Source organism: Strongylocentrotus purpuratus, unplaced genomic scaffold, assembly GCF_000002235.5.
Source record: "Strongylocentrotus purpuratus isolate Spur 01 unplaced genomic scaffold, Spur_5.0 spur5_scaffold_15, whole genome shotgun sequence".
In the NCBI taxonomy this organism is placed as follows: domain Eukaryota; kingdom Metazoa; phylum Echinodermata; class Echinoidea; order Camarodonta; family Strongylocentrotidae; genus Strongylocentrotus; species Strongylocentrotus purpuratus.
In genome coordinates this window covers 19,300,456-19,325,081 of record NW_022145600.1, presented here as the reverse complement: position 1 = coordinate 19,325,081, position 24,626 = coordinate 19,300,456, and the positions used below count along the sequence as shown (strand labels likewise).

At 37.6% G+C, this 24,626-nt stretch overlaps 1 protein-coding gene across 1 annotated transcript; it reads left to right on the top strand.

Annotated features, from left to right (window-relative positions):
* The first annotated feature begins 4,851 nt into the window (after positions 1–4,851).
* On the top strand, positions 4,852–21,887 carry LOC100891442 (transcription factor mef2A). The gene is made up of 2 exons (XM_003725778.3): positions 4,852–6,866; positions 20,082–21,887. The coding sequence occupies exons 1-2, from the start codon at positions 6,029–6,031 to the stop codon at positions 20,963–20,965; spliced, it is 1,722 nt and encodes a 573-aa protein (XP_003725826.2). The 5' UTR covers positions 4,852–6,028; the 3' UTR covers positions 20,966–21,887.
* The last annotated feature ends 2,739 nt before the right edge of the window (positions 21,888–24,626 follow it).

Genomic DNA, 24,626 nt, shown 5'->3' with positions numbered 1-24,626 from the left:
CTCAGACCTGCTAGCTCCACCCTAAAAAAATGCTCCAGATCTCATTCATCTTGTGAGCTATAAGAGACAGTGGTGGTGAGCACGAATTTGTTTGTTTTGCCCTCGAAAATTTAAAAATCGCACCCCCCCCCCCTTGAGCACCAGGGGAGAGGGTCCGTCTCCAAATAAAGGTAAAATTAACGTGTTATTACCTGTTTTTTCCCACGGGAGGGGGCCCGGGCCGCTTGGGTCCCCCTGGATCCGCCACTGAAACAGTCAGTGACGTAGCTACGGTGGCATGCCCCCGAATCAAATGGAAAATGGGGAAAAAGACAAGAGAACGAATGAAAGAAAAAGAACGAACATAGATGCTGAAATGGACCGTGGAAAGAAGACGCTACGGTTCGGCCCCCTTCCACACCTTTGCTCAAATCATTAGTTTTGTCAATTTGTATTTCATTTACCGACTCGGAGTAAGAGCGGTGCCCCCAGTAATGTCGCTGCCCCTTCAAAATCAGAACATACGCGTATACTTCGTTGGATAAAAATAAATGTGATAACAATATTTTCTTAAGAAATGATGAAGACCCTCTTTCATATAAACTTATAATAAACAAATTTATTATTTAAGTAATCAAAGACAATTCGACAATGGTTGCTCCTAATCCCATCGTTCCTATTCGACATGTTTTACATGCAATATACAGTCACCAAATCTTATTTTCCTAAAGGTAACTCCAGGCACATGTTTATTTTTGGTACGTGTTCCAGATTCGGCATAAACAGCAACAGTTCTCGCTTCTCAGATTTCACCCTATATATATAGTCTGCGCATGCGTTACATATTTCCCAAGTTGAAGGTCACGGGAAAGGACACCTGACCTTTGTCTAAATCACGTAATTTGACCTCCTTACCCTAGATATAGTAGTCTAGTTGCTTCAGACGTCGTTAAAGCCCGGGTCCCATGTACCCGACAGCTATACATTCGTATATACGTAGGCTAGTCGGAACCGTTGTGCCGGGGGGGGGGGGGGGGGGGGTGCACTTAATCGGGGAGGGATTATTTGAACAGACGATTTTTCGACAAATCTTCTTGGGTGCATGGGTGTCGATTTGTATCCGTGGTTGGGGGGGGGGGATGATAGGTGTCAAAACATTTTCGGCAATGGATCAAAGCAGAAGCGTGTGGCAGGTTGCACCCCCTCCCTTCCAAGTTATTAACTTTTTCAGAGTGGTAATAAAATTAATAACATGCTTAAATGTTTGTCCTGACTCTTGCCTGCAGTGTAGGCCTACCAGACTGATATCATTTATTTTTAAACGAAATTTAGATATTACCACAAAAAAAATCCAATGGTGAGGAATATCAACTTGTAAAAGTATTATGCAATCAGCAACCAGGAAAGGTTCATGTAGACAGAAAATTCTTTATTTCCTGGTGATAGAAACATACATTTTATGAATATTGATGTCTCCAAACAACATCCATCGTGAAAAACCCATTACAATATTCTGTGTAAGAGATCTAAAAAAAAAACATAGTTCTCAGGGGCGGCCGAGCGACTTCCAAAGTGGGGGGGGGGGGGCATCAAGAAAAAAGGGCACTTACAAAGGGAAATCTTAAAGCGAATATATATACAATTTTTTAGACATTGGTATACCCCTACATTGTAATTACAATTATCAGGGATGATTTCAATATTTGTTTCACTTTATACACCATACAAGATATTGCTTAAAGATCATGCGTTGCAGTTGGGTATGATTATCTAAAAAATTGTTTGCGAGCGAGCGAGGAAATTTTTAAGATGTATGAGGTCGCAGTGCGAAAAATTACATCTTATAAAGAGGAAGAAACAAAAATGCTAATGGGGTTATAAGCACAGTCTCATAAACTGAAAATACCCTTGATAAGTAACATAAGTATATCATCTATATATGTGTGCGAGCGTGGCGAGCGAGCTTTGGGGGAAATTGCTCTTAGTCGCCTGAAATTAGCTAGGGCGCATTTTAATAATGATGAGAGGACTAGGGGACACTTATCAGGAAAGAAAAGGAGCATGTGCCAAAGTACAAAGAGTAATTATCAGAGGTGAAAATGGAGCACTTCTTACACTCTCAAAGAGAGGCACTCACCAGGGATGAAAAAAGTCAGTCATGAGAACAGGAAATGAGCATTTGTGGACGGAAAAGGGGCCCCGGTCAGATTTTGATAGGGGCATTTATAAGATATTATCATATATTGTTAAAAGGGAAATTATAAGAGGTGAAAAGAGGAACTCATTGCACTTGAAAAGGGGCAATGACCAGAAAAGAATAGGGGCACTTATGTGAATAAAAAAAGGGCACTTGTAATAAAGGAAAATGTGCATTAGTTAAAAGAAAAAGAGCACCGATCATGTTTTAAAGGGGCATTTGTCGGAGGTGAAGGGGGCACTTATCTGAAGTGCAAAATAGTAACTTTTTGTACCTGGAAAAGGTCATTTACCAGAGAGGGGGCACTTATGAGAAGGGTAAGGGGCTATTTTTTAATGGGGCACTTATCATTAGGAAAAGGGGCACTTATTAGAAAGGAAAAAGGGCAAAAATATAAAGTGAGCTTATCCGAGCTAAAATGGGGATAGTTATTAAAAGGGGAAGGGGCACTTCTTACAAAGGAAAAGGGGAACTTGTCAAAGTAAAAGAGGCACGTTCCTCTCAGATTAAAATAGTATCAAGTATCAAGTATCAAGTTTATTTGTCTTCCAGAAAACACATGTGACAAAATAGAATAGAGTATAAACATAACAGAACAATGTAGAATAGAGAAAGACGAGGAGACCTTGGTTGAAGCACAGCTTGTTAAGTTAAGGCCCCCTCATATGATGTGACAAAGATAACTGATTCATGAATACAACAACAAATATGGAATATATAAAACTATTTACAAAATACTCTCAGAGAACAACTACCCAACGATGCATCGACCACAGCATGGATGACTACAACAAGTATACCTGAAGATGCACACATCCCCATCACACCGAGTGAGCTAACAAACTCACCGTGTGTGTGAAAAAAGTATCACATGAGCAAAAAAATCAACCCACCCATGGGAGGGCGATCTAATATGGACTAACCCAAGCTGACACCAAATAGGACGATCATCAGAGGTGAAGGGGGACTTGAGTGAAAACTGAAAAGAGGCATTACTCGTACCTAACAAGGGGCACTTCCTAGAGATTAAAAAGAGCACTTATGAGAATGAAAAATAGACACTTATTGCAAAGGAAAATGGGAACTTGTCGAAGGAAAAGGGGCACTTGTCCAAATAAAAGGGGCACTTATCAGAGTTGAAAAGGGGGAAGGGGCACTTTTACAAATTGATAGGGGCACTTGTCAAAGTAAAAGGGGCACTATTCCTATGTAAAAAGGGGCACTTCTTAAAAAGGTTAAAGGAGCACTTTTCCGATGTAAAAGAGGGCACTTTTCGGGTGCTTGAAAAAGTGAGGGCACTGTGCCCCCTTGCCCCCCCCGGAGAATATTGAGGGGGGGGGGTATATCCCCTCCATCCCCCCGAGATCGACACCCACGCTTGGGTGGTATACATTTACGATATGGTTAAGTCATAAACATCATTTCAGTTGATTATTGACAGCGTGGGTCAGATCGCGACGCTTAAAACATAACTTTATCATTTTCGTTTATAATGGGTTTTTGGTTGATTACCTTTCTCATCAAACCGATGTCGTATAGTTTCCTACTGGTTCATGGTTATCAGTATTATGTAAACTGAATGAAAAGATTATGATAGGTCTTTGCATGTGGTCTAATTTATTAATAAAATTGAATATTACAAAGGAAAGGAAACAAAGCAAATCTATTGATATACGCATGATAACTGTACAAATAGAAATGAAACCATTCTACCAATTACAAAACTAGCATCAAAATCGTGTTGGGTGACTACCCATACCTGACTTGGGCGCTCGGGCCTGCGCGAGCGAACTTTAGTTTTCTATAAAAAATGAAATAAAAAAAATAATATGTATCTGGACCCCCTCCCCCAATGTTTAAAAATATATTTATACATATATCCCTACGCCTACGATGTCTGATTATTTTAAATTTCGAATAATATTATTCGCTATTGCTTACTCCTTTCCAATTCACTATCAATAACAGAAGTTTCTGGTTGTGACGGCAACATAAGGGAACGGAAAAGTTAAAATAGAATGAGAGAAAGAGAGGAAGAAATTAAGAGAGTCAGCGAGTGGTATAGAATGAAAGAGAGACAGAGAGACAGAGAGAGGGAGGGGGGAAGAGAGAGAGGGGGAGAGAGAGAAAGGGAGCGAGTGAGAAGAGAAGAAAAAACAGAAAGAGAGAGAGGGAGAGAGAGAGAGAGAGAGAGAGAGTCGGGAAAGAGAGGGGGATCTAGTATAAAGTATGCTTCTTTCTTTCTTTTTCCCCCGGGAGAATCCACCTCTTTCTGTATTTCTCAAATCTTTTCTCTTTAATATCCTCATCAATTCTACTATACTCTCTCTCTTTTCTCCCACTCTCTCTCTCTCTCTCTCTCTCTCTTTATTTTTGTCTTATTTTTTAAATTCACTCTGTGGATCTTATCTCTATCTCTGTCCTCCCCCTCTCTCTCTCTCTCTCACTGTATCTCTGTCTGTCTGTCTGTCTCTGTCTCTCTTTCTCTCTCTCTGTCTCTGTCCCTGTCTGTCTCTCTTTCTCTCTCTCTCTCTCTCTCTCTCCATATCTGCCCGAAAAACAGACACTGGTGTGCGCTTTGCGAGACTAGCTGAACCCAGCCAGCCAGAGGAAGCGTGGGACGTTGGCATGGCAACGTACAATGGAAGAGCGGGCGAGCAGCATGCCAGTGCGTATGATAGTTATACGTGTTGGGGGGTTGAATCCTCCTCTCCCGTCGGTTCACTATTCATCGCCACCCCCATGGATCTATTGATTAGCGCGAACTGATCTGGGTCACAAGAGTCCAAATCGCCGATTTGTTATAATAGATGCATCGGTGACGGAATCCGATGCCTGAATGGCAGACAACCCATCGCGAAATAATAGCACCATTCGAATCGATGTGATTAGATGTGAAGCTGCCACAAAGACCTGCTGGTGATTCAACCATTGTGTCTCGAAACACTGATCCTCAGTTAGTGAGCAGTCGAGTGGTGGGCCACAAAGAAGCTTTTTGACAAGGGTAAGCAATGGTCTTTCATCCCGGAAAGGATTTAAAAGTTCGGACAGACTATCGAGTTTACATCCAAGATTTCAATAGTCGGTAATTGCTTGTTTTTTCAAACAGACCTTCCCCTCCGCGAAAGCCAAACAGATGATATTTTTGTGTTTACGGATACAATGTTTATGGAGCTTGAATGTCGAAGTATGAAATGCAGATCTGACAGAGGGCATGTACACTTGAGTCTGGAAAAGAAAACTTTGACAAGTTTTTATCGATCTTTTTCCGGGCGTCCCTATTGAATGAAGGACATCGCATGGTCACCCACATAGGGATGCTTTGTTTTTGCTTTCTCTTGGGCATCAAAGATCGATGTGGATTTTCCACAAACTCGCTCCGCCTGGGTGCCCAAATAGGTCGTTTACAGATTAGTGGTATTTTTCCAAGAGACGGACCATTCTTGTATTCCGTATACACGTAACTCAGTGATGATAGTCGAAGTCTAATCTGTGTCTGAACTATACTTCTAGTGAGAGATAATAATTTCAACCAAATTGGATGAGAGCTGGAGAAATTTTCAAGAAATACTACTGGATTTATATTCTAAAGACGTGTGGAAATGATTCTTCAAACAATTTATTTGAGCAATTAACTCATCACCAAGGACTCGCCAGCGGCTCATGCCCTAGTCCCATGTTAGTAAATGGAAGTTGTGAATATAATTATTTCTTATGGAACAACTCATTTAAACTCGTTTTGTTTGGCTTATCATGGAATACCACATTTATTACAACATTGAGAAAAAACGGAATATCAAGGAAGTCAATCTCTGACTGCGAATGATATGTTGACAGCAATAATTTGATAATATGTCGGATTTAATTTTCAAAATGTCGCCGATGAATATCCCTGTAGCCAGAAGTGACTCGACTTCGGAGGGAGAACTTGGCCACTTTACAAAGGACTCGTCAACAGCGAGCCAGCACTCGACCGACGAGGTGCACGATTTGCCACCAATTGTTGGGGCTCCTAACAGCACGGTAGCGGCCCGGTATGCCATCCTGGCAGAAAGCCATCCAAATGGAGCATTGGGACAGAAGGAAAACCATCATCCTGGTGGGATTTTACCACTCAATATTCGCTCTAACAGTATATACGAGACTCATCAGAGTAGCCCGTCACTTAGACGTCGCTTAAAGGTCCTAATCCGACAAAAATCAGAACCAGATATGTTAATTGGAAGGGATCTAGGGTTGAACAGCCCTCGAATGCGAAGGATGATCGCCCCTAGTCCTCCACCAGGGGACTCGCCCCGATCACACAGCGGATCGGACTGTAACTCACCCAGGATAATCCGCAAGCCCAGGTCCTTCCACGGACATGGCAGTTCTCCTCGAACCCCAAAGTCGGCGGAAAACTCGCCCATGATCATCCGCCGTTCCATCCCGACGGCTCAATTACAATCCCCCATCTCCACCACTCAACCTTCTGGAGGTGAGACCATTGACGGCATCAGACAGACTAGGTCCCATTCCATTGGGTCCAGACCTGAGGCATCGCTCAGTGCTAACCCTTCAGGTCCTGGCTCACCCTTTACGATGAGAAGAGAGGTGAACCTCAGGAAAGCGTCAGCGAGTCAGTCCGACTTTCTACCTGCCGTCAACGGAAGCACTGACGGATGTGTCACCCAGTCAATCACTTCACAAGGTTTGTATAGCCTCATATTTTTAATATTACAGCTTGAAATTTATCATTAAAAATAAAATTTGCTACAGAGAACACGATCACGAAGACTGGATTTGCATGTAATATATATATATATATATATATATATGTTTTTGTATGTGTCATTGTTGAATTAAAAAAAAAACTGTTGTATTTTGATATTGTAATTTTAAGCAGGGGATGATCCCCGATAAACCTCTTTGATTTTTGATCACCCCCTCTGCAGGTTCATCTTTTGTTGTAATGCTTTTATATTTGATTGTAATGTATACTGTATTTTATTAATCTGTAGAAATAAATGAAATTGAAGACTCTAAAAATCATCCTGAAGCGATTTCAGTAGCCTCTTCGATCACCTTTGGAAATTTGTGGACAACACAATGACATATTACGTAATCTAGACAAGACTCATATATTTACAACATGGTAATGAAGTGGCCCTTGATTTTTTCTTTTCAAAGTCTTTTGGATTGTATTAAGGTTATTAGCCTAACGGTTATACAAACTATACCAAAGACATAGATCCAATCGATAAACACTGGCAGTCTAGTTTAAAGGGGTGTTAATCCAGCTCATAAAGTAAGCAACTGATTGTCAAAACAAAAACTCACGGGCGATGTTTACTTACAAAATAATGAAATTCATATGTATGCATTCAGTCAAAGCATGACCTTGCAGGGAATTCCAGTTTAAACACTCAAATAGGAATTATGTAATCTTGTTTCATTAATCCATTGCAAAACAATCATGAAAAGCCCCAAATCATATTTTCCCTTGTAATTTTCAGTCCAGTTTAAACGTTGTATCTATTGCATAGCAATAAACTATGCATTAACTATTGAATTACCACCTAGCACAGGTGTAAGTAGAAAATTTCAATGACTCCCCAAACCATAAACATAAATCAGCTGGGCCGCTTTGCACAAAACTTACCATTGATGGTAACTTTGCCATCAATTGCAACTACCATGGTAACAGGGCTCAACAGGGCTCAAGGTTTCCATGGTAGTTACCATTGATAGCAAAGTTACCATTAATGTTAAGTTTCGTGCAACGGGGCACTGTTCGTCGGCTACCCGCTCGAAGGTCGTAAGAACTCCGCATCGTCTTTGACAGTAACGATCTTGCAGTGAGCCGGTGTTTTTTTTGAGCCCGTTTGTAGCGGAACGTCTGATTCATCGTCTCATAAAGTTCAAGCCAACATATGTTAGGTTAGACAAAAGGAGAGATCTAAACGAAACAGAGACAAATACAGAGAAATCAAAAACCACAGGGAGAGAGAAAGAAAACCAACAACAGAGATCTCTAAAACTGAGACAAACAACATACATCTAAAACGAGAGACGAGATACAGAGAACTCAGTAAGAGTTTTACTAGTATTTTAGTCATCTTGTTCCATAATCAAGAGATGTAATATATACATTAGTATTCTCTGAAGTGAATAGAATCAGTCACTTTGTTGATCTTCGTTTGCACCATTAATTATTATTTAGAGGAACAGTCTTTGATATGTGAAGCCGTTAAACCCAAAGTAGAACTAATCCTTTAACGTATATACAGCTCACATGCCTGTTATGAACTCTTCACTTTCAAAATCTAACTGATGGCGTCGGTTGTCAATTTAGTGCAACAAACTGTATCTAACAAGAGTATGAAACAGTGTATTAGTGGCCAACATAAACCGTCATAAACGAATACTTCCATCCACGAAATGGTTTAATGTTTAAAGTTTTTGGTTCACTAGGGAAATTCTCATCCAATACGATCACAACTTAGCTGTGAAGTTTCTATTGTAACATTGGTAATGGGGTGGGGGTTCTGTAAATATGATACAAGAATACAGCTGTTCACGGTGATGAATAGTGTTCTGCGTAATTAATTATACCATCTGCAGATTGAAGCCATCATCATCGATTAAAACCAATATCAACGACGACAAGAACAACAAGAACAACAACGAATCATGATCTAACAAACTCTTATTTATATGATTCAGGAGATATAGCCTAAATACACTGGATATTCGATAAGCAACCTTCCTATAAGCATGATGAGAATATTGAGATAAGATATCTTACCGTTTGTTAAAAATTTACTCTAGATATGATTTCGTAATCTTGTACCACCTTAGGACGATTTCATGGCGCAGCAACGAAAAAAAAAAATTGCTCCCGTTCCGGTTTTTTTATATATTTTTTTAAAATGAGAGATTAAACTATTCTTCATGTAAAGCATCACTGACATACAACAGAATACCTTTTTGTGTTCTTGTGAATATTCGCAAAGGTCAGAGGCATTTTGCAATAATAAACTCCTATTTTGCTTCAAAGTAACAATATAAACTTCCGCTTAACGACGATAGATGTATACACGTAAATATTCCACTTGGAAATTATTTTTCCTGTGTAGATATTTCGATTTGAAACGATTGATTGACCTTGAAAGGTTGAGATCGTAATGTTTTTGTCGTATTCATCGAGCTCAGCGTATCACCTGCACACCCGGTTCACCTTAAATGAAAATGATTTCAGTCTTCCGTTTGTATTCAGTTTAATAACACCTGAGAAAAGCCAAGAATTGTGTGTTTCAAGCCTGGTGTATTTGAAAGAAGATTTAGAGTTGTTTAATGTCTAGATTGACCTTTCCAAACTAGCCAACAGGTGATTTTTTGAACACTTCCAGTTCCCTCAAAAGCTGTAGAAAATGATGTTGCCTCAATTATTTTCTTTATAGCATTTTGTTTATGTTGCCAGGGTGAACAGCTATTGTCCATATTATGCATACAAATCAGAACCATATACAAATCATTTGATTGTATTTATAGGAACTTGCATCAAATTAAATTGAGATTGTGTATAAAAATACATAAGAAATACATTAAAAAAACTATAATGTTAACATAGTAAACAAAAGTACAAATGGAATGTGACAGCATAACACATCATATAAAGGTCTTGAGGCCGTGATATGAATATGGGCTGACTCAACAAAGTAAGTGTATAATTATATTTCAAGTAGATGTACATGTAATTTCAGGTCAATATAATGCAATTCAGATCAATTCAATTCAATCTGGTTTAATTTCTACATCATAACAAAAAATCATAAACGAATGCGAAAGATATTTCATGAACAACAATCATAGTGATAGAGAAAAGGATCCCAACAAAAAGTAAAGCTTCTCATGGGTGCAGATCCCATTTACTAATTGATTTCGATAATTGATAACACTTATTGTAAATATGTGTTGCTGTGTGTGAGCTGAAATGCTGAATCGTACACATTTCTACAAAGAAAAGCAAAATACATACAAAACGCTTAAAGAAATAGAACAATTATTTTTACATAAAGTCATACAGGCGATATAATACAAAATAAAGGTTTAGTGATGTCATCTTAGAGAAACGGGGTTGAGAAGAATAATCATTATGTTTAAATCAGTCTTACCGGGTAGAGTCCGATTTGCTAGTTTGTAAAATTACTTAGGTGCTTATTTGTGCCAAGTCACTAAAGGTTGCCCTTTGGTAAAAAATAGTTTTCAGGAATACAGGAAGAAAAAATGAATCGTAAGAGAAATAAGCAAATAGCGACAAGATACAAAATACACGTCACCAAGTACTTAACGAAAGATAGTCGCATTGCAATGTTTCATAGTGGAAATAAACCTAAATATGCCTCAAAGGTGATGATTGAATTATTGTCTTCTTTCGAAGAAGTGTGGTATAAGGAGAAGCATGGGAATGACGTCAATGCATGACTTGAAGAAACTTGGCTTTTCAGAAAGAAGTCATCATAGAATAAGTGTTAATTCACTAAAGATGGCCGGCGGGATTTTTAACAGGTTGTACCAGTAGACATTGTCTGGACCACATCAAAGAGTCAAAGAATACATAATGAGTGGACAAATACAGTTTTCCCGACACTTGTTTGGCTGCCCCGGGGAAAGTTTGTCGTAAGACCTTTCTCCCAAGAAAACCGGTGCACAATATTTATATTTGCTCCATCCTACCCCTCAGCACTGTTCAGCAAATATATAATGGAGAATGAATTAGAAAGTCGTCATTATTGTAGCATCCCTGTTGGAATTGCAAATGCACATGCATTCACATGATGTTTGCGAGTTAAACCATGACTGTGCATAATGTCTTTTTTTTAAAAGCAGCTAAAACAATGAACTACAGCGCTTGTCGCATTTTCGTCGATTCAATAATTGGAGATTTGAAGTTTTAGAACATTGCAAGTCATGTTCGCCTTTTGCGGTTGGAAACTTTTCGTCCCTGGCGAGTCACTGCAATATTTGCTAAAGATCGATAAGTTTAACAAAGAAAATGACACAAAACAATAATCGCTTTCGGGGATTTTAGCATTAAGGAGATACTTGGAAAAATTGGATCAATTGCTTCAAAGACGAGAACATTTTTTCTTCTTCTAAAATTTGACGTAATGTTTAAATATAAAGTATTTATATCTACTAAGGTAACTTACAAGCGTGACAGAAGTAATGACATTTTTATGTAAATCTTCTGCCAACGGAATATGAAATTTTGTGTCATTTTCTTCGCCGAAGCAAGATCTATGCTATTATATTGACCTATATAATATCCATCTGAATGATTTAAAAACATGTCTATTAAATTTGTCCAACGAGGAAAATCATAGTGGAAGATGATCTAATCAATCCTTCATCATGTTTATACTCACTCGAATCAACAACTCAGACAGGTATAAGGAAAGTAAAATGGAAAGGCAGAGCGAAAAAGATAAGAAAGGATTATAGATGGTGGGTAACAGGTCCTAGTGCCCACTTGAATGCCCCGATTCCAGAAGAAATTTCAAGTAAACAGGCTTAAAACCGATAATAGGTCCATTTGGTCCTGTTCGCTAATAAGAATAAGAATAAGAAAATCAGATTTCCGACGATCTCTCAATTGATGTTTTGGCTCCTCGTTCCGCCATGAGCAAGCTAATAGTCGTTAAATCAGTAAAGCAATGAAAAGAACACAAACAAATGCATTCCTTTAAAATTATAGGGAGTTCTCCAACCTGTTTTTCTGAATGTGATTTCGTGTCAAATTTGCATAGGCCGTTTTACCAAGAAGTTACAAGCAATTACCAGGGAGATGGAAAAGAAAGTGCCCGTCTACAAGGTCCAGAAACACCTGTGTATTGAGGCCACCCAAGGCAAACCAAAAAAGTGGTCACTGTAGACACGCAGCCTTTATAGGCAGGTTCTTACAATATCTCCCTTCTTCTTTAAGAGACACAATAAAGATGACCAATAGAGACATGTGGTCATTATGACTTGAAAAGTAAGACAGAATGAGGGTAACTTAAAACAAACAACTCGTGATTTAGGTCTCTTTTTCAGACTCTTATAAATTCACGATTAGCGAACGATAAATGAATCTGATTCTGAAGACTTTATACAATCTCCATCCTTTGAAAATAACGCTTTTGTATAGAGAATTGATTCCTACAGTATGAAACACATTATAAACGGACCGTAGCAAGCACATTTTATTCGTTTTATCTTTGACTATCAAATCAAGTCTTAAACCCACCATTCCATGTTGTTAACAATAGATTGATAACGTCAATTGTTAAGTTGTGAATGAGAATGAAGCTCTTGAATGAAAATTGTATCATAGTTCGGCGAATTCCATCGAATCGATTCGTATCGATTTCAGGCTCGTAGAATAACATTATTACAAGGAAAAACCCATGTTTAATGATACGTGATCTATCTTCTTTCAAGCAAAGCAATAACATAGTACATGAAAATGTTATGACCCCTGTTACCTAGCGATTGCTATTCTAAGAAGTTGACGTGTAATTAGAGTAGAGGTACAATATATTTCCACTACTAAAGGGGCTTGGTAACATTGTTCAGATGCAACAAATTGGTGATAATAAAGGGACTTCAGTGCTAGATGTAAAATTAAAGATTATCTGAAAGTTTGAGTAAAAACAGACCATTATTAATGATAACGATTGGGAAAAACTGATCTGATCGATTCTTTAATTCTCCCAACTATTTATTACCATTCAATTACATACTAGGTGAGCGTAAATCGTCACAAAGCTATGCATTGGCTTTATATACCATCCCAAACATTTAAGTGTTGAAAGATTTTTAAAATACTGTCTTTTGTCTTATTTTCATGGAAAACGGCCCTTTGGGAAAATTCAAAAAATGGTTGGGCGAATTTACTGTTAGAGGGTGTTGACCAGTGACGCCTTCAAAGAAAACCATAAATATCTTTGTGGTTTTGAGAATTTTGTTCAGGATTTTTTGCATGCTAGAGGGTTAGTACAGTAGAAGGAAGATAATGGGTAACATTTAATACACAAATCATGCAGTCTTTTCATGTTACCTAGTCACTTTTAATGGAGGTAATGGTAAGAATATTGACCTATCCATACAAGGAAGGTCAGTGACGTATCATATGAAAGTATATTTGATGAGGTCAATAGTTCATTGTTTCATTTTTCATGTGAGATGTCATGTATAGATAACTATATAACATCCCGGGCGATTTCCATCTGGACAATGAACTTTCTTGGATCTTATAGTCGTACGGAAACGTACCGTCAGAACACCCACGAGTCAAAGATGTTTGCCACTTGCTTCGTATCCTTAGCCAGAATTTTTGATTTTCTTTATTTGTTTGTTAGTTTTCTTTGTTCAGTTATATTGTTTGTTGTATTATTGATGATTTTTTGAATAGTTTTTAGTTCTTGTTGTGTTTTATGTAGATGCATTAGGAGAAAGTAATCGTCCGGATCTTATCAGAGGATGGTTGTCCAACAGGTCCCGCCATAATGATGAATTGGCAAGCATGACCTGTCTCTTGCAGTATAACAGATACAAGATGATTTTCTCCTTTCCTCGATGCCATAGGGTCTTTATATCTTGGTCCAGCCGTAACTGAACTTCCTGAAGCATGTTGCTAAAGTTAATGCATATATCTGATTCTTTAAAGGTACTATTACCCATTTGCAGGCCCCAAAAATGAAAAGATAAAATTCCAACGGCATTTCACGGAGGACCACAAAATTTGCATACTACATGGTGTATCTCGGTGTTTATTTCTCCCCATTTGAATCGAGCAGATAAATATTGTACATGACTGTATGAGTGGGAGTATTCCTTTGCAACCCGATCTCAACGGCCAGTTGAAATACGGCTACATTGTGTATAGTCGTACATAATTTGGTGGCACACTGTTCTTTAATCTACGGATGATCCACTTGAAGGCCTATAGTTTCAAGAGTTAGACGTTCTTTTTAATGACAAATAATAAAAGTTAAATTTTCAATTTAATTACAAAATAATATAAGTATTATTCTTTGAAGAAGGTAAAGATAGCTATATTTGTTATAAATGATGAGGAAATCTTTGAAATAATGACTAGGGCACCGGACCTGTTGCTAGTTATGCACATCTTCGTGTTAGGCTGTATAGCCCTTTGAAGATTACTATAAAAAAAAGAAGAACAGGAAGAATGTAGGACGAAAAGGAGGGAAAAGAGGAAGAAGGAGATTTATGAAGAAGAGATAATGGGGAACATGATTGAACGTGACTTGGAGAATCTTCAGCATTGAAGGTTGCAAAAGAAAACCGCAAGGATAAAAAGGCCATGGTCTCCTCCTCTTCAAAAAGAAAAGTGGCCATGGGCTTGCCTTCGTAATTCGATCGAAGGAAAGGTCGGTAATTACATCAACTTAAATACCCTGCTGGGCTATTCCTTCAAGACAATACCTGAAGAATAGACCGCCAGTGATGACAAGAATAGAAGGGTTAGGGATAAGATTCACTGATCCCTACGCAATGCATATTCGTTGTGTAACGATTTTACACGACACTGGGTGGTTCACTCCTTACACAGGGGTTGTGTTAAGCTGTGTAAACAAACAATTACCCAACTTTACACAACGAATTTGCAGTATGAAGTTGTGCAATTTTTTACACAACTTAACACAACCCCTGTGTAAGGTGTGAACCGCCCAATGTTGTGTAAAGCCGTTACATAACGAATTTGCAGTGTATGATCAGCATTGATTGGGACAGAGTGACATTCAAAGATGGAAATTGGAGGGCATGGGGATTATGATCGCGTCATTAAAAAGTTAGCTTCTTATGTGAAAGCCAGAAACATTTTTTTTTTGTGTGTGTGTGTGTGCATGCGAATAGTTATCCCAAGTCCAATGGGTAGTAGCCTAGGCCTCTTGGTCGAATGTATAGGTCAAGTGCCTCAAGCTGATCAGTCCGTTGTCAGTAATACAAAATGAACAACAGTTCTGGAGACTTCTACATGCATGGCGATTAAGAAAAGCCATAAAAGAAAGCTCTTCTGTTAAACCCAAGAACTTCTTTAACTTAGTCGTTAATCCGCACCAACACTTTTCGAAGGTTCACAGTGTGTATTGTCTCGTGCGGGTCGAGCGTAGGTCAAGCGATTGAAGCGAAACTAGTGACCATTATTTATCAATGATGGAAATTAACAACAATAGTGGAGACTTTCTTTGGGGATCAACACTGAGTCACTAAAAGAAAAGTCTTCTGTTGAAAGCCAAGGTCTTAAGCCTTTAGTTCATAACACCACCCTTCCTACTTTCACAATGTGTATTGTTTCGTGTAGGTCGAGTATAGGTCCATCCATTGAAGTAAATACCTAATTTCTATCGATGATGCAAAATGAAGAACAGTTTTTAAGACTTTTCATAGGGATTAACACTTAGCCATTCAAATGGAGCTTTTCTGTTTGAAAGCCAAGGATATTTTCCGTCTTTAACAGATTATCAGAAGGAAAATGCCTCATGTGAAGTAGACTTTACTTAGAATTCTCTATCTTAAGCATTTAGTCATTTTGAAGGTCATATCAATTGACGGTCAGACAAAAATATGATTGTTCGAATCAAGTAATATATAAAATTATTACATATATATACATATATATATATATATATATATATATAACTTTAAGGGTTCGTCTTCATAAGATGTGAACATACACCGCACACTATATACATCTTAACGGGATGATATCATAATAGAAATATCGAGGCACTTTAAAAGTATATATACCACATATACGCACATGCTCACGCACAAACACACACACACCCACACACAAAAACGTACACCCCTACATACATACAGACTTGAAGGAGTCCAACTAGTTTATGATCTGGGTGCAAATTCGAACTTTGATTGTACGATAGACTCATTTCAACTGTTGATTGCTTCAAATGAACACAGAGGCCTTCCGAGAGCTCTTAAAGAAGCTTTAAGAGAAGAGCATACTCGTCACACGAGGGGACCTGTGCTAGCTACCTGTCAGTCATGACGGTCTAAATTTCACCCTTTTCAGGGATTCTAGGGAGAGAGAGGGATAGAGAGAAAAATCATATTTGCCTCTTTTTCTTCTTCAATAGACCTTGAAACAACATTTAATTATACATACGTCTTTGCGAAGAGCATCGATATAAACAATTTATTCACCAGTAATGAATAATTATATTTCAAAAGTAGGAATTCAAAATGCGTATAATAAGTGTTGTAAGGTAGGGCAAGACATAGGCCAGAATTCACAAAGGAGGTTTGTCGACAAACCGAGGTTTATGTACGTCAAATGACGCGTTTTGACGCGTTTTTTACAAACCTGGTTGGTAAAAACGCGTCGAAACGCGTCATATGATGCACGAAAACCAAGGTTTGTCGACAAACCTCCTTTGTGAATTCGGGCCATAATGTTTGTCCTATTTGGAAATAGATAATGTTTGCAGTTCGCATTATGACTGTTGAAATACAATTATTCGTAACAGATGAATGAAATAATTCGTATCGAGGCACTTCAAAAAGATGTATGCATTATATTTGGTTACATTACGAAAATGGTCTGTGCGGTTAGATTTGCCCCGATGGAGCTGAAACAAGATTAAACAGAGACAAATTTAACAAAGCCCACTGGTAAAAACTGTAAGATTAGGTGCAGCAGTGCGTTGAATTGATTGAATTGTTAGACAGGCTTAACAAATTTTATTACTGTGTTTGTTTATTTCAAGAGGATATTCTGTTTCTACGAAAGCATATGACAAATCGTGGTTTAATTGTACCTCTAAAAAATAAAACACTATCAACAACAATTTTAAACAAACACAAATAATAATAACAACATCATCAACACCAGCAAATCTAACATCGTCATAAAACAGTAATCTTACTACACAACCTGTCTTTAAAACATAATCCTTTTGACATTTACTTAGCTGTCAGGCATTTTAAAATTACATTTCACTTTATCATATTATTTCTTTCTCTATAATCAAACATTACAACATATTTTGTTGTCTGTATCAATGTCTAAAAATGTTTTTCTTCATATCTAAAATAGTTCTAATATGAAATAACTTCGTATTTACGTATAAGATATAACAATTTATTGTATATTTACATCTTGCAATTTCAATTTGGATGCTCGATTTCGTTTTGTAACGTTACATGATTTGTACGATCAATTCTGAATTCTATTGAATTGTGCCTATAAGGCGGTGTTACACAGAGGCCAAAAATCCGGATTTTAGTTATCCGGATTTTAGTTATTCTCTTAATTGCTGTCTGTCACCAATTATCCCATTAAAAATCCTCGAACGGAGCAAGAAAATTCTCCCTTGAAAAATCCGTTTTTAAGGGATTTTCTGTGTGACACCGCTTATAGACTTAATATGTGGATTTCTCCTTCCTTTGCTTTCAATAGTAAGTTTCACTTATTTATAACATGGACCTACTACTACTACTACTGTAGTAGGTCCATGTTTAAAATAATCAGTGAATTATGACTAAACCGATTTAATTCATGCTTTATCTGTAGAAATGATTATATCTGCAACAAGACGGTTTATTTTCGACTTTAATTCAGCTTTAGACCATAACATCAAAGCATTCATGATGCATTTGCTCCTGAGAAATTCTCATTAAATTTGTGAGCGACCTTTGTCAAAAGCTAAGTCAGAATAGATTAACTATCATTAAAAGCACATTAAGTTGACGTGTTCGTTACCTGCGGTAACAACGCGGTCGTAAAAAAGTCTTGTCCTAAAATTGAATAAATGAATGAATGACAAGATATCAATAATAATTAGCTCCCAGAATCATATCAATTATCCTTTGAGAGGACTTAATAATCCTATACACCGGTCTCTGTTGCTCTCTTTCATAAATTTCTTTCTGACTTTCAGCAAGTTTCACGCATGTAGGTTCATTGGCCAAAACTGGTAAAAAATATAACGTAAACAATTCCCAACTATAACCCTATTACACGAAAGTATAACCTATTTCCCCTCGCTTTTCTCACTTTCTTATCAGATTCGTCTTACTCGTACTTTTAGCTGTTCTTTCTTGTTCCCTTACTATATATCTTTCACGCTTTATAGATTATGTTTATATTGTTCATTTCATGGTCCAGTCCGTCCTCTCTCTAATAATCGTTTTAAAAACATTATATTAAATGATTGTACAAGTGATAACAATTTGGATACGCTTCCATATTTGTCCAGAATCAAATAGACGTAATAAATGTGTTTTTCAGTTTTATTTCTAAGGACAAATGTATTGATTTAAAAAGATAAATCTTTCCATTTTTACAAATACGCTTGTCACTGACTTCTAGTAACAATTTTACGTAAATGTTTAGAAGGAAAAAAAGTAATTCCATTATCAACGTTGAATTCAATCTATTGATAGAATGAAAATTTACCGTGATAATTTCTTACCAATTACTTAAATATTCATCATGTAGTATATCACATATTAATGACGAAAAGAACATGTGAAATCAACAACGCAAATTGTTACCATAATTTTTTTGTCAGGCTTATACTTATAGTAAACTAAAAATGTGTACATCTTAAAAGTAGGGTTCTCTAAAATAATTTTTAAAAAAGGAAAATAAACACACTGCAGAAAAAAAAAACTTCTTAGATTAGCGTAGGACATAGATTTAGAAAAGGAAAATTAGAAGGATCCTACTTAGGGAACGTCATGTATTGCAGACGTCCATTGTAACCATTATATTAACTACTGTTTTCTATTATTGATTAAAAAAGAACGTAGAGAAGCAACGAGACAAAAGGTTTCCTTATAAATGAAGAAGAAAAAAACTAAATGTGAAGGGGAATAACCTTACAAGATCAATTAAAATCAAGAAGACATGTCAGTCAGGGAGATTTAGAGAACTTCCTCCTTCGCTACTACTACTAATACTACTACTAATACTACTACTACTACTTCCTATCATACTACAACAACAACTACTACTAGAATTATTACTATTACTACTACTTCTACTTCTTTTCTCCTACTACGCAGTCTTTTATTAGATACTCAAGTGAATTGTTTGATGTTTTATCCTGTCAAATAACTATTTTAAAAATCATGATAACGTGGGCATGTGCATCATAATCATTACCTGGCCATGTACCTCGCCTATTAGTGATTTACTAGACGTGTCTCATTGATCTCAATTACATTCAGAGTCATGTACCTACGACATGGTGCCAAGCAATACACCAGGCATCAAATCGATCTCTTACAAAACAATGCGATGAACATGCCCGATATAAAACAATGTGCCTGAACATGGTTCGTGAGTTCAAAGGAATCTCTTTGTTTGAAACATCTCCCGCGTAGACACTAACACTACGTTACCATCATCAATCGATTTGATGCAAATATACAAGGACAGACGTGACATTATTTATGGGGTGGGGGTAGGTCATGTTTTTTTTAACGACGGAAATAATGCAACGACAACTCTTTACAGAAATTCTCGTGTTGCTCTGTACGGTAGAAACATTAATTATTACGAAACACTCTTTTATGCTTTTCTGTGGTTAGAACTACGTGTATGTCAAGTATTGAAACCTTTCTTGATAGAAACAAAATATAACCCTTCAGTGAATTATCCACCTGCTAACTATTCAACCCACATACACTTGCGGAGATTTCAGAACTCAGAATTCAAAATATCATATTGAACTCTAAATTTTCCCTCTCCAAACTGTGGAATAAGCTTAATAAACCGTTCATTGGGTATACAAATGAAAGTGCTTTTGTGTTATTGCTTTCTGTGTGAAGTGAAAAGCTGGTACAGTGCTTTATATCTAAATTGATTCTTATGATTTATATTTTTCAGAGTCCCGAAGATCATTCGCCAGTGATGATGACAGCACCGGATACATCTCCATGGAAACGGTCCAAAATTCCCTCATCGAAAACATATCTCCAGACGACCGATACGGTCACTCCCGTGGCCCTCATTCTATTCGCAAACAACAACCTCATCAGCTGCAACACGACTCGCAACACCACCAGCAACACGATGGGTATCATCATTACCATCAACAGCAACCACCGCAGCCGCATCCGCCGCATCAAATGCCAAATTGTAGGGTTGAAAGGAATTCCGTTGCAGACTGCAGCCCGCCCCCTACGAATTCCCCAACGAGGGAGTTTGACAACCCCGAACACTCGGAAGCCATGCGCGAAAGCTTCAACAACAGTTACAGCAGCGGAAGCGCAGAGAGGTCAAAGTTCGAGGAAGTATCGAGCGAAGAGAAACGTCGTGACAACAGCCTCTATGACATTGAAGAAGCACGCGAACAGGCTGATGAAGTCCCAGACGCCCCGGAGGAGTCTGATTGCAATAAAAACTCTCGAGGGAAGGAAGGCGACGCCAAAGGAACGTCCCAATGCAAAGATGATGTAAATAATCATATCGTTCAAACACCACTGGTGAATGAGGAAAATGTTAAAGAAAACGAGAACGATGATGCCAAAGAAAAAGCTCTAGAGGAGAATGGACAAAACGTATCCGACGTCGAGGAGGAAGATGATAAGAACGGCGAGGAGGATGACGGTGATGACTACAGCGAAGACAGTTATGAGGAAACCGTACCGGAATATCAGAAGGCACCGATATCGACGAAAATGAGGGTTAAAAACTGGCTGGCCGGTTTGCAAAAGACCGGAAATGAGAGCTCCGCGCGCATAGATAGATTCTTGCCAGAAATCATGTGACCTTTCAACTGACCCGAACTTTGACATTTTACGTTCGATCTTTGATAAGAAGTTGATTATACATGCATAGGCTTTATATATGTCCTCTGTCTTCCGTTTGTGGCTGAAATGGTATTATGGACACATAGTTTGTCAAGCTTTTTAGATGCATATTACTCCTTCTTCCCACCAATGTTCTTTTTCAAAACTAACGGTTGTAGTAAGTGGAATAATTATAATCGTATGGAATTCAGCTAAATATCTCACATGATTTTTTATTAATAATGTAACTGTCAGGTGATAACAGATGTTATATTTCTCTTGGAATATTTTGTTATTCTTCTTTGATTCAAGTAATAAATTATTTCATTGTTGGGTATTTCGACTCTCAAAATTATAACGCTAAATCTCGTAAAACTGCCGAGGGTATCTAAGCAAATTTATATTTAAACTGACACTTATTTCCTTCTAATTGACAACTTTGCACACAAAAAAGAATATAACAGTAAAGTAACTAAATTCAGAAAGTCGGCGGCAAAAATCCGGAATGCAAATGCTTGTGTTGGGAATGAATATTTAAAAATAAGGACAGATTTCTGTAAAAAATGAGAGGAGAGTAGGGCATAGAGTATACGCTCATTTTAATATTTCATGTTCATACCTACTATTCAGTATACTGTTTCGAGCCTTCTGTACTAAGTAAGAGGTGTTTACTATCACACCATCACACGCTAAAGATTGCAGTGTACTAGAATATTAATAAGAATAGGCAGCATACATCTCATTTTAAAAGCTGATACGACTTCGCTTTGCCGACTGCAATCGAGTTCTCTTGACTTTCATTTTGACATCAATAGACTGACTTGCCATCACAAATTGCATCATTGGAAAACAGAAAAGAATTAGCAACCCTTTGAGTTGAATATTCCATGGATGTCTTTAACAAAATTAATCTTGCACTTGTTGCAATCTCGCTCCGTTAAGGTTTATTTCATTTTGATAGGCCAAGGCATTTCTAAGATTCTGTATTGCTTGAAGTGTGTTTCCATCCGTTTTCTTGGTCAGGATATGACCAGTTAAGTTCTACGTGTGAACTAACTTTCTTGTCCTAAAGTTGATATGTAAGGCTGTGAACGTGCAGACATTTTCCGATCTCTCTGACGACGTCTTTGCTCTTGATTAAAGCCTACATCTAAAACCGTATGGATGGCACAAGTCTGTCTCTTTACAGTCTGGTGAGGACAACAACAAATAAAGACTAGAAATTTAATTCGTCATGGGGACGAATTAGGTGGTCTGTCTTCACTTCTTATGATAGATTTGAGAATGGGAGAAATTATGTAGACATGTAAACAATATTGATCATGATGAACATGATGATGATCATGATAATAATGGTGATTATGATGATAATGATAATGTTAGATGATCCTTTAATCGCAAAATTACGCCATGATGCCTTTCTAAAAATGAAAAATTGTGAAACTGTACTCGTAGAGAATTGTCTCAGTTAGAACATATCCAAATTTGGTGGAAAATCGATCAATATTTACAGAGATACAATCAATTTTCTAAAAATATGCTGACGTCATAATAAGCAAATAGAAATTTTGAGTTCAAAGGCCGTTATGATGACGTCATGAGTTTATTGAGGGTCAAATGAGACATGATATCATATCTACCATTCATACTCTATCAAAATATGAAAATAAAATTAGGGATCAACGGGCATCTTAAAGAGCTACAATGGATTTTGTATAGGTATGATTTTTCCCATATAAGCTATGTATTACAAGAGTTAACACGCAAGTACATGTATCTTAAACGGACGCTCATTCCGTTATTAATGTTCACAAAAAGGTGAACAAGGTATCAAAATGCTTGGGAAAATGTGCCAAATATGATGAACGGGAAAATTCGGCGATTCTATGTTGCAAAAAGCCACGACGCGCGAAAACGCGCGCATGCGCGTGTGCGCATTTTTTTTGCGAAATGCTTAAAATGACCTGATTCGTACTCTCGTTTAATAGTTAAGTGATTTTGAGCATTTTTTAATTTTGACGCGCGCATACGCGCGTGTCATGACCTTTATGTGACCTTTGATGACACGACCTGTTGACCCTTGACCTGAAGTATATGTGATATGAATATGAATGACCTTTGATGACGCGTCATGAAGATATGATGGATAATGTGATTTCACAAAATGGCGCCTGGATGACGTCATGAAGATTTGATGACCTTGAAAATGTTACTGTCACGTCTCATGACAATGACCTATGACTGTGCCAAAATTGAACGAAATTGACTAAACTGATCTTGAGTTATCCTAGGCACAAAAAAGTGGGGAGAAATAAATAAAAATAAATAAAGAAAGAAAAATCCTGACGAAACTAATAGGTGATCTGTCGATGACAGACCACCTAATAACTTTTGTTTCAAAGTGAAATTTATCAATTTCTCAAATGGAAAATGACATCTGCGTCGTTCTGGACAGCAATTCTATGAATTCCTGGCTCGGTGGTTGGGACATTATAGTTAGAGGGAATGAAAATGTCTAGAAAGACACGGCCATGGTCTTAACGTTATTTATTTTGGGTAGCTTGGGTGTTTCTTTGTTGTTGTTTACCTTGCCTGACAACCAAATATGAAATATCTGCTCACTTTTTTCTCTTGATGTGTTCCTCCCAACCTCACAACCTCACAACATGACGACGTATGCGTTAATAATAACGGATTCCATTTGATCCGCGAGATAGCATTTAATGTGTAAACAGAATGGATACAGCAATTATCCTTTGTGTCAAACAAAGACAGTTTTATAGCTTTGTGAATATGTAAAGTGTTGACTTACTTGGCATGGATTGTCAATTTTTTAATATTAATTCTTATATAAAATTATTTCGGAGTGAAAGTGCATAAATATATATATATATGACTATGAAGCAACAATACAAGTTTTTATGGTATTTTTTGGGGACGTGGCCGTTACGAGCGTTGTAAATGTCTGTGTATTTATGTGCGTGCGTGCGTGTGCGCGTGTAATGCATCGCTGTCGCAGTAGTGAGCGTAAATATATGTGTGTGTGCGTGCGCGTGTAGTGCGTGTGTGTGAGTGCGTGTTTGTGTGTCTGTGTGTGTGCGTTTGTATGAATGTGCATAATCATGTGGGTGCGCGTACGTTAGCCTAGGATGTGTGTGTGTGTGTTATAGTACAGGGCCTCGTTTCATAGAACAAACACGTTGCAAAAACTGTTATAAGCTACTGAAATCGTCGCATTTGATTGATTGAGAGCAAATTTGCCATAGAAATTTAGTATTTGTTATTGATATCAAATTTTATGAAACATGGCCTAGATAACGAAGGAGAGTTCGCGTCAGAATATTATAGAGTGTGAGCATGTGTGTGTGAGGGTGAGTTTAGGTGGGAAGGGGGGGGGGGTGGTTCATGATTCTTTAAATTCTTGGTTGCCAGATAATGAGATAAGGTTATCCAGGTTATGATGTATATGTCATTGATGGTAAAAGAAAAAATGGAAAGAGAGAAGAGCAAAATTGTGCCTCGTAGATGAATCACTTTTCAAATCTAAATTCTACACCGCTCGTCCAGAGTAGTGTGAAATGATTCTTATATACCAAATTCATAAAAGGGTGCGGTCTATTGTTGCCAGTATTTAAAGCTG

Excerpts from the sequence above, each read along its gene's own strand:
- LOC100891442 (XM_003725778.3), top strand. The coding sequence starts at position 6,029 with ATGTCGGATTTAATTTTCAAAATGTCGCCGATGAATATCCCTGTAGCC. Across the intron at positions 6,867-20,081 it reads CCAGTCAATCACTTCACAAG|AGTCCCGAAGATCATTCGCC; the intron begins GTTTGTATAGCC and ends TATATTTTTCAG.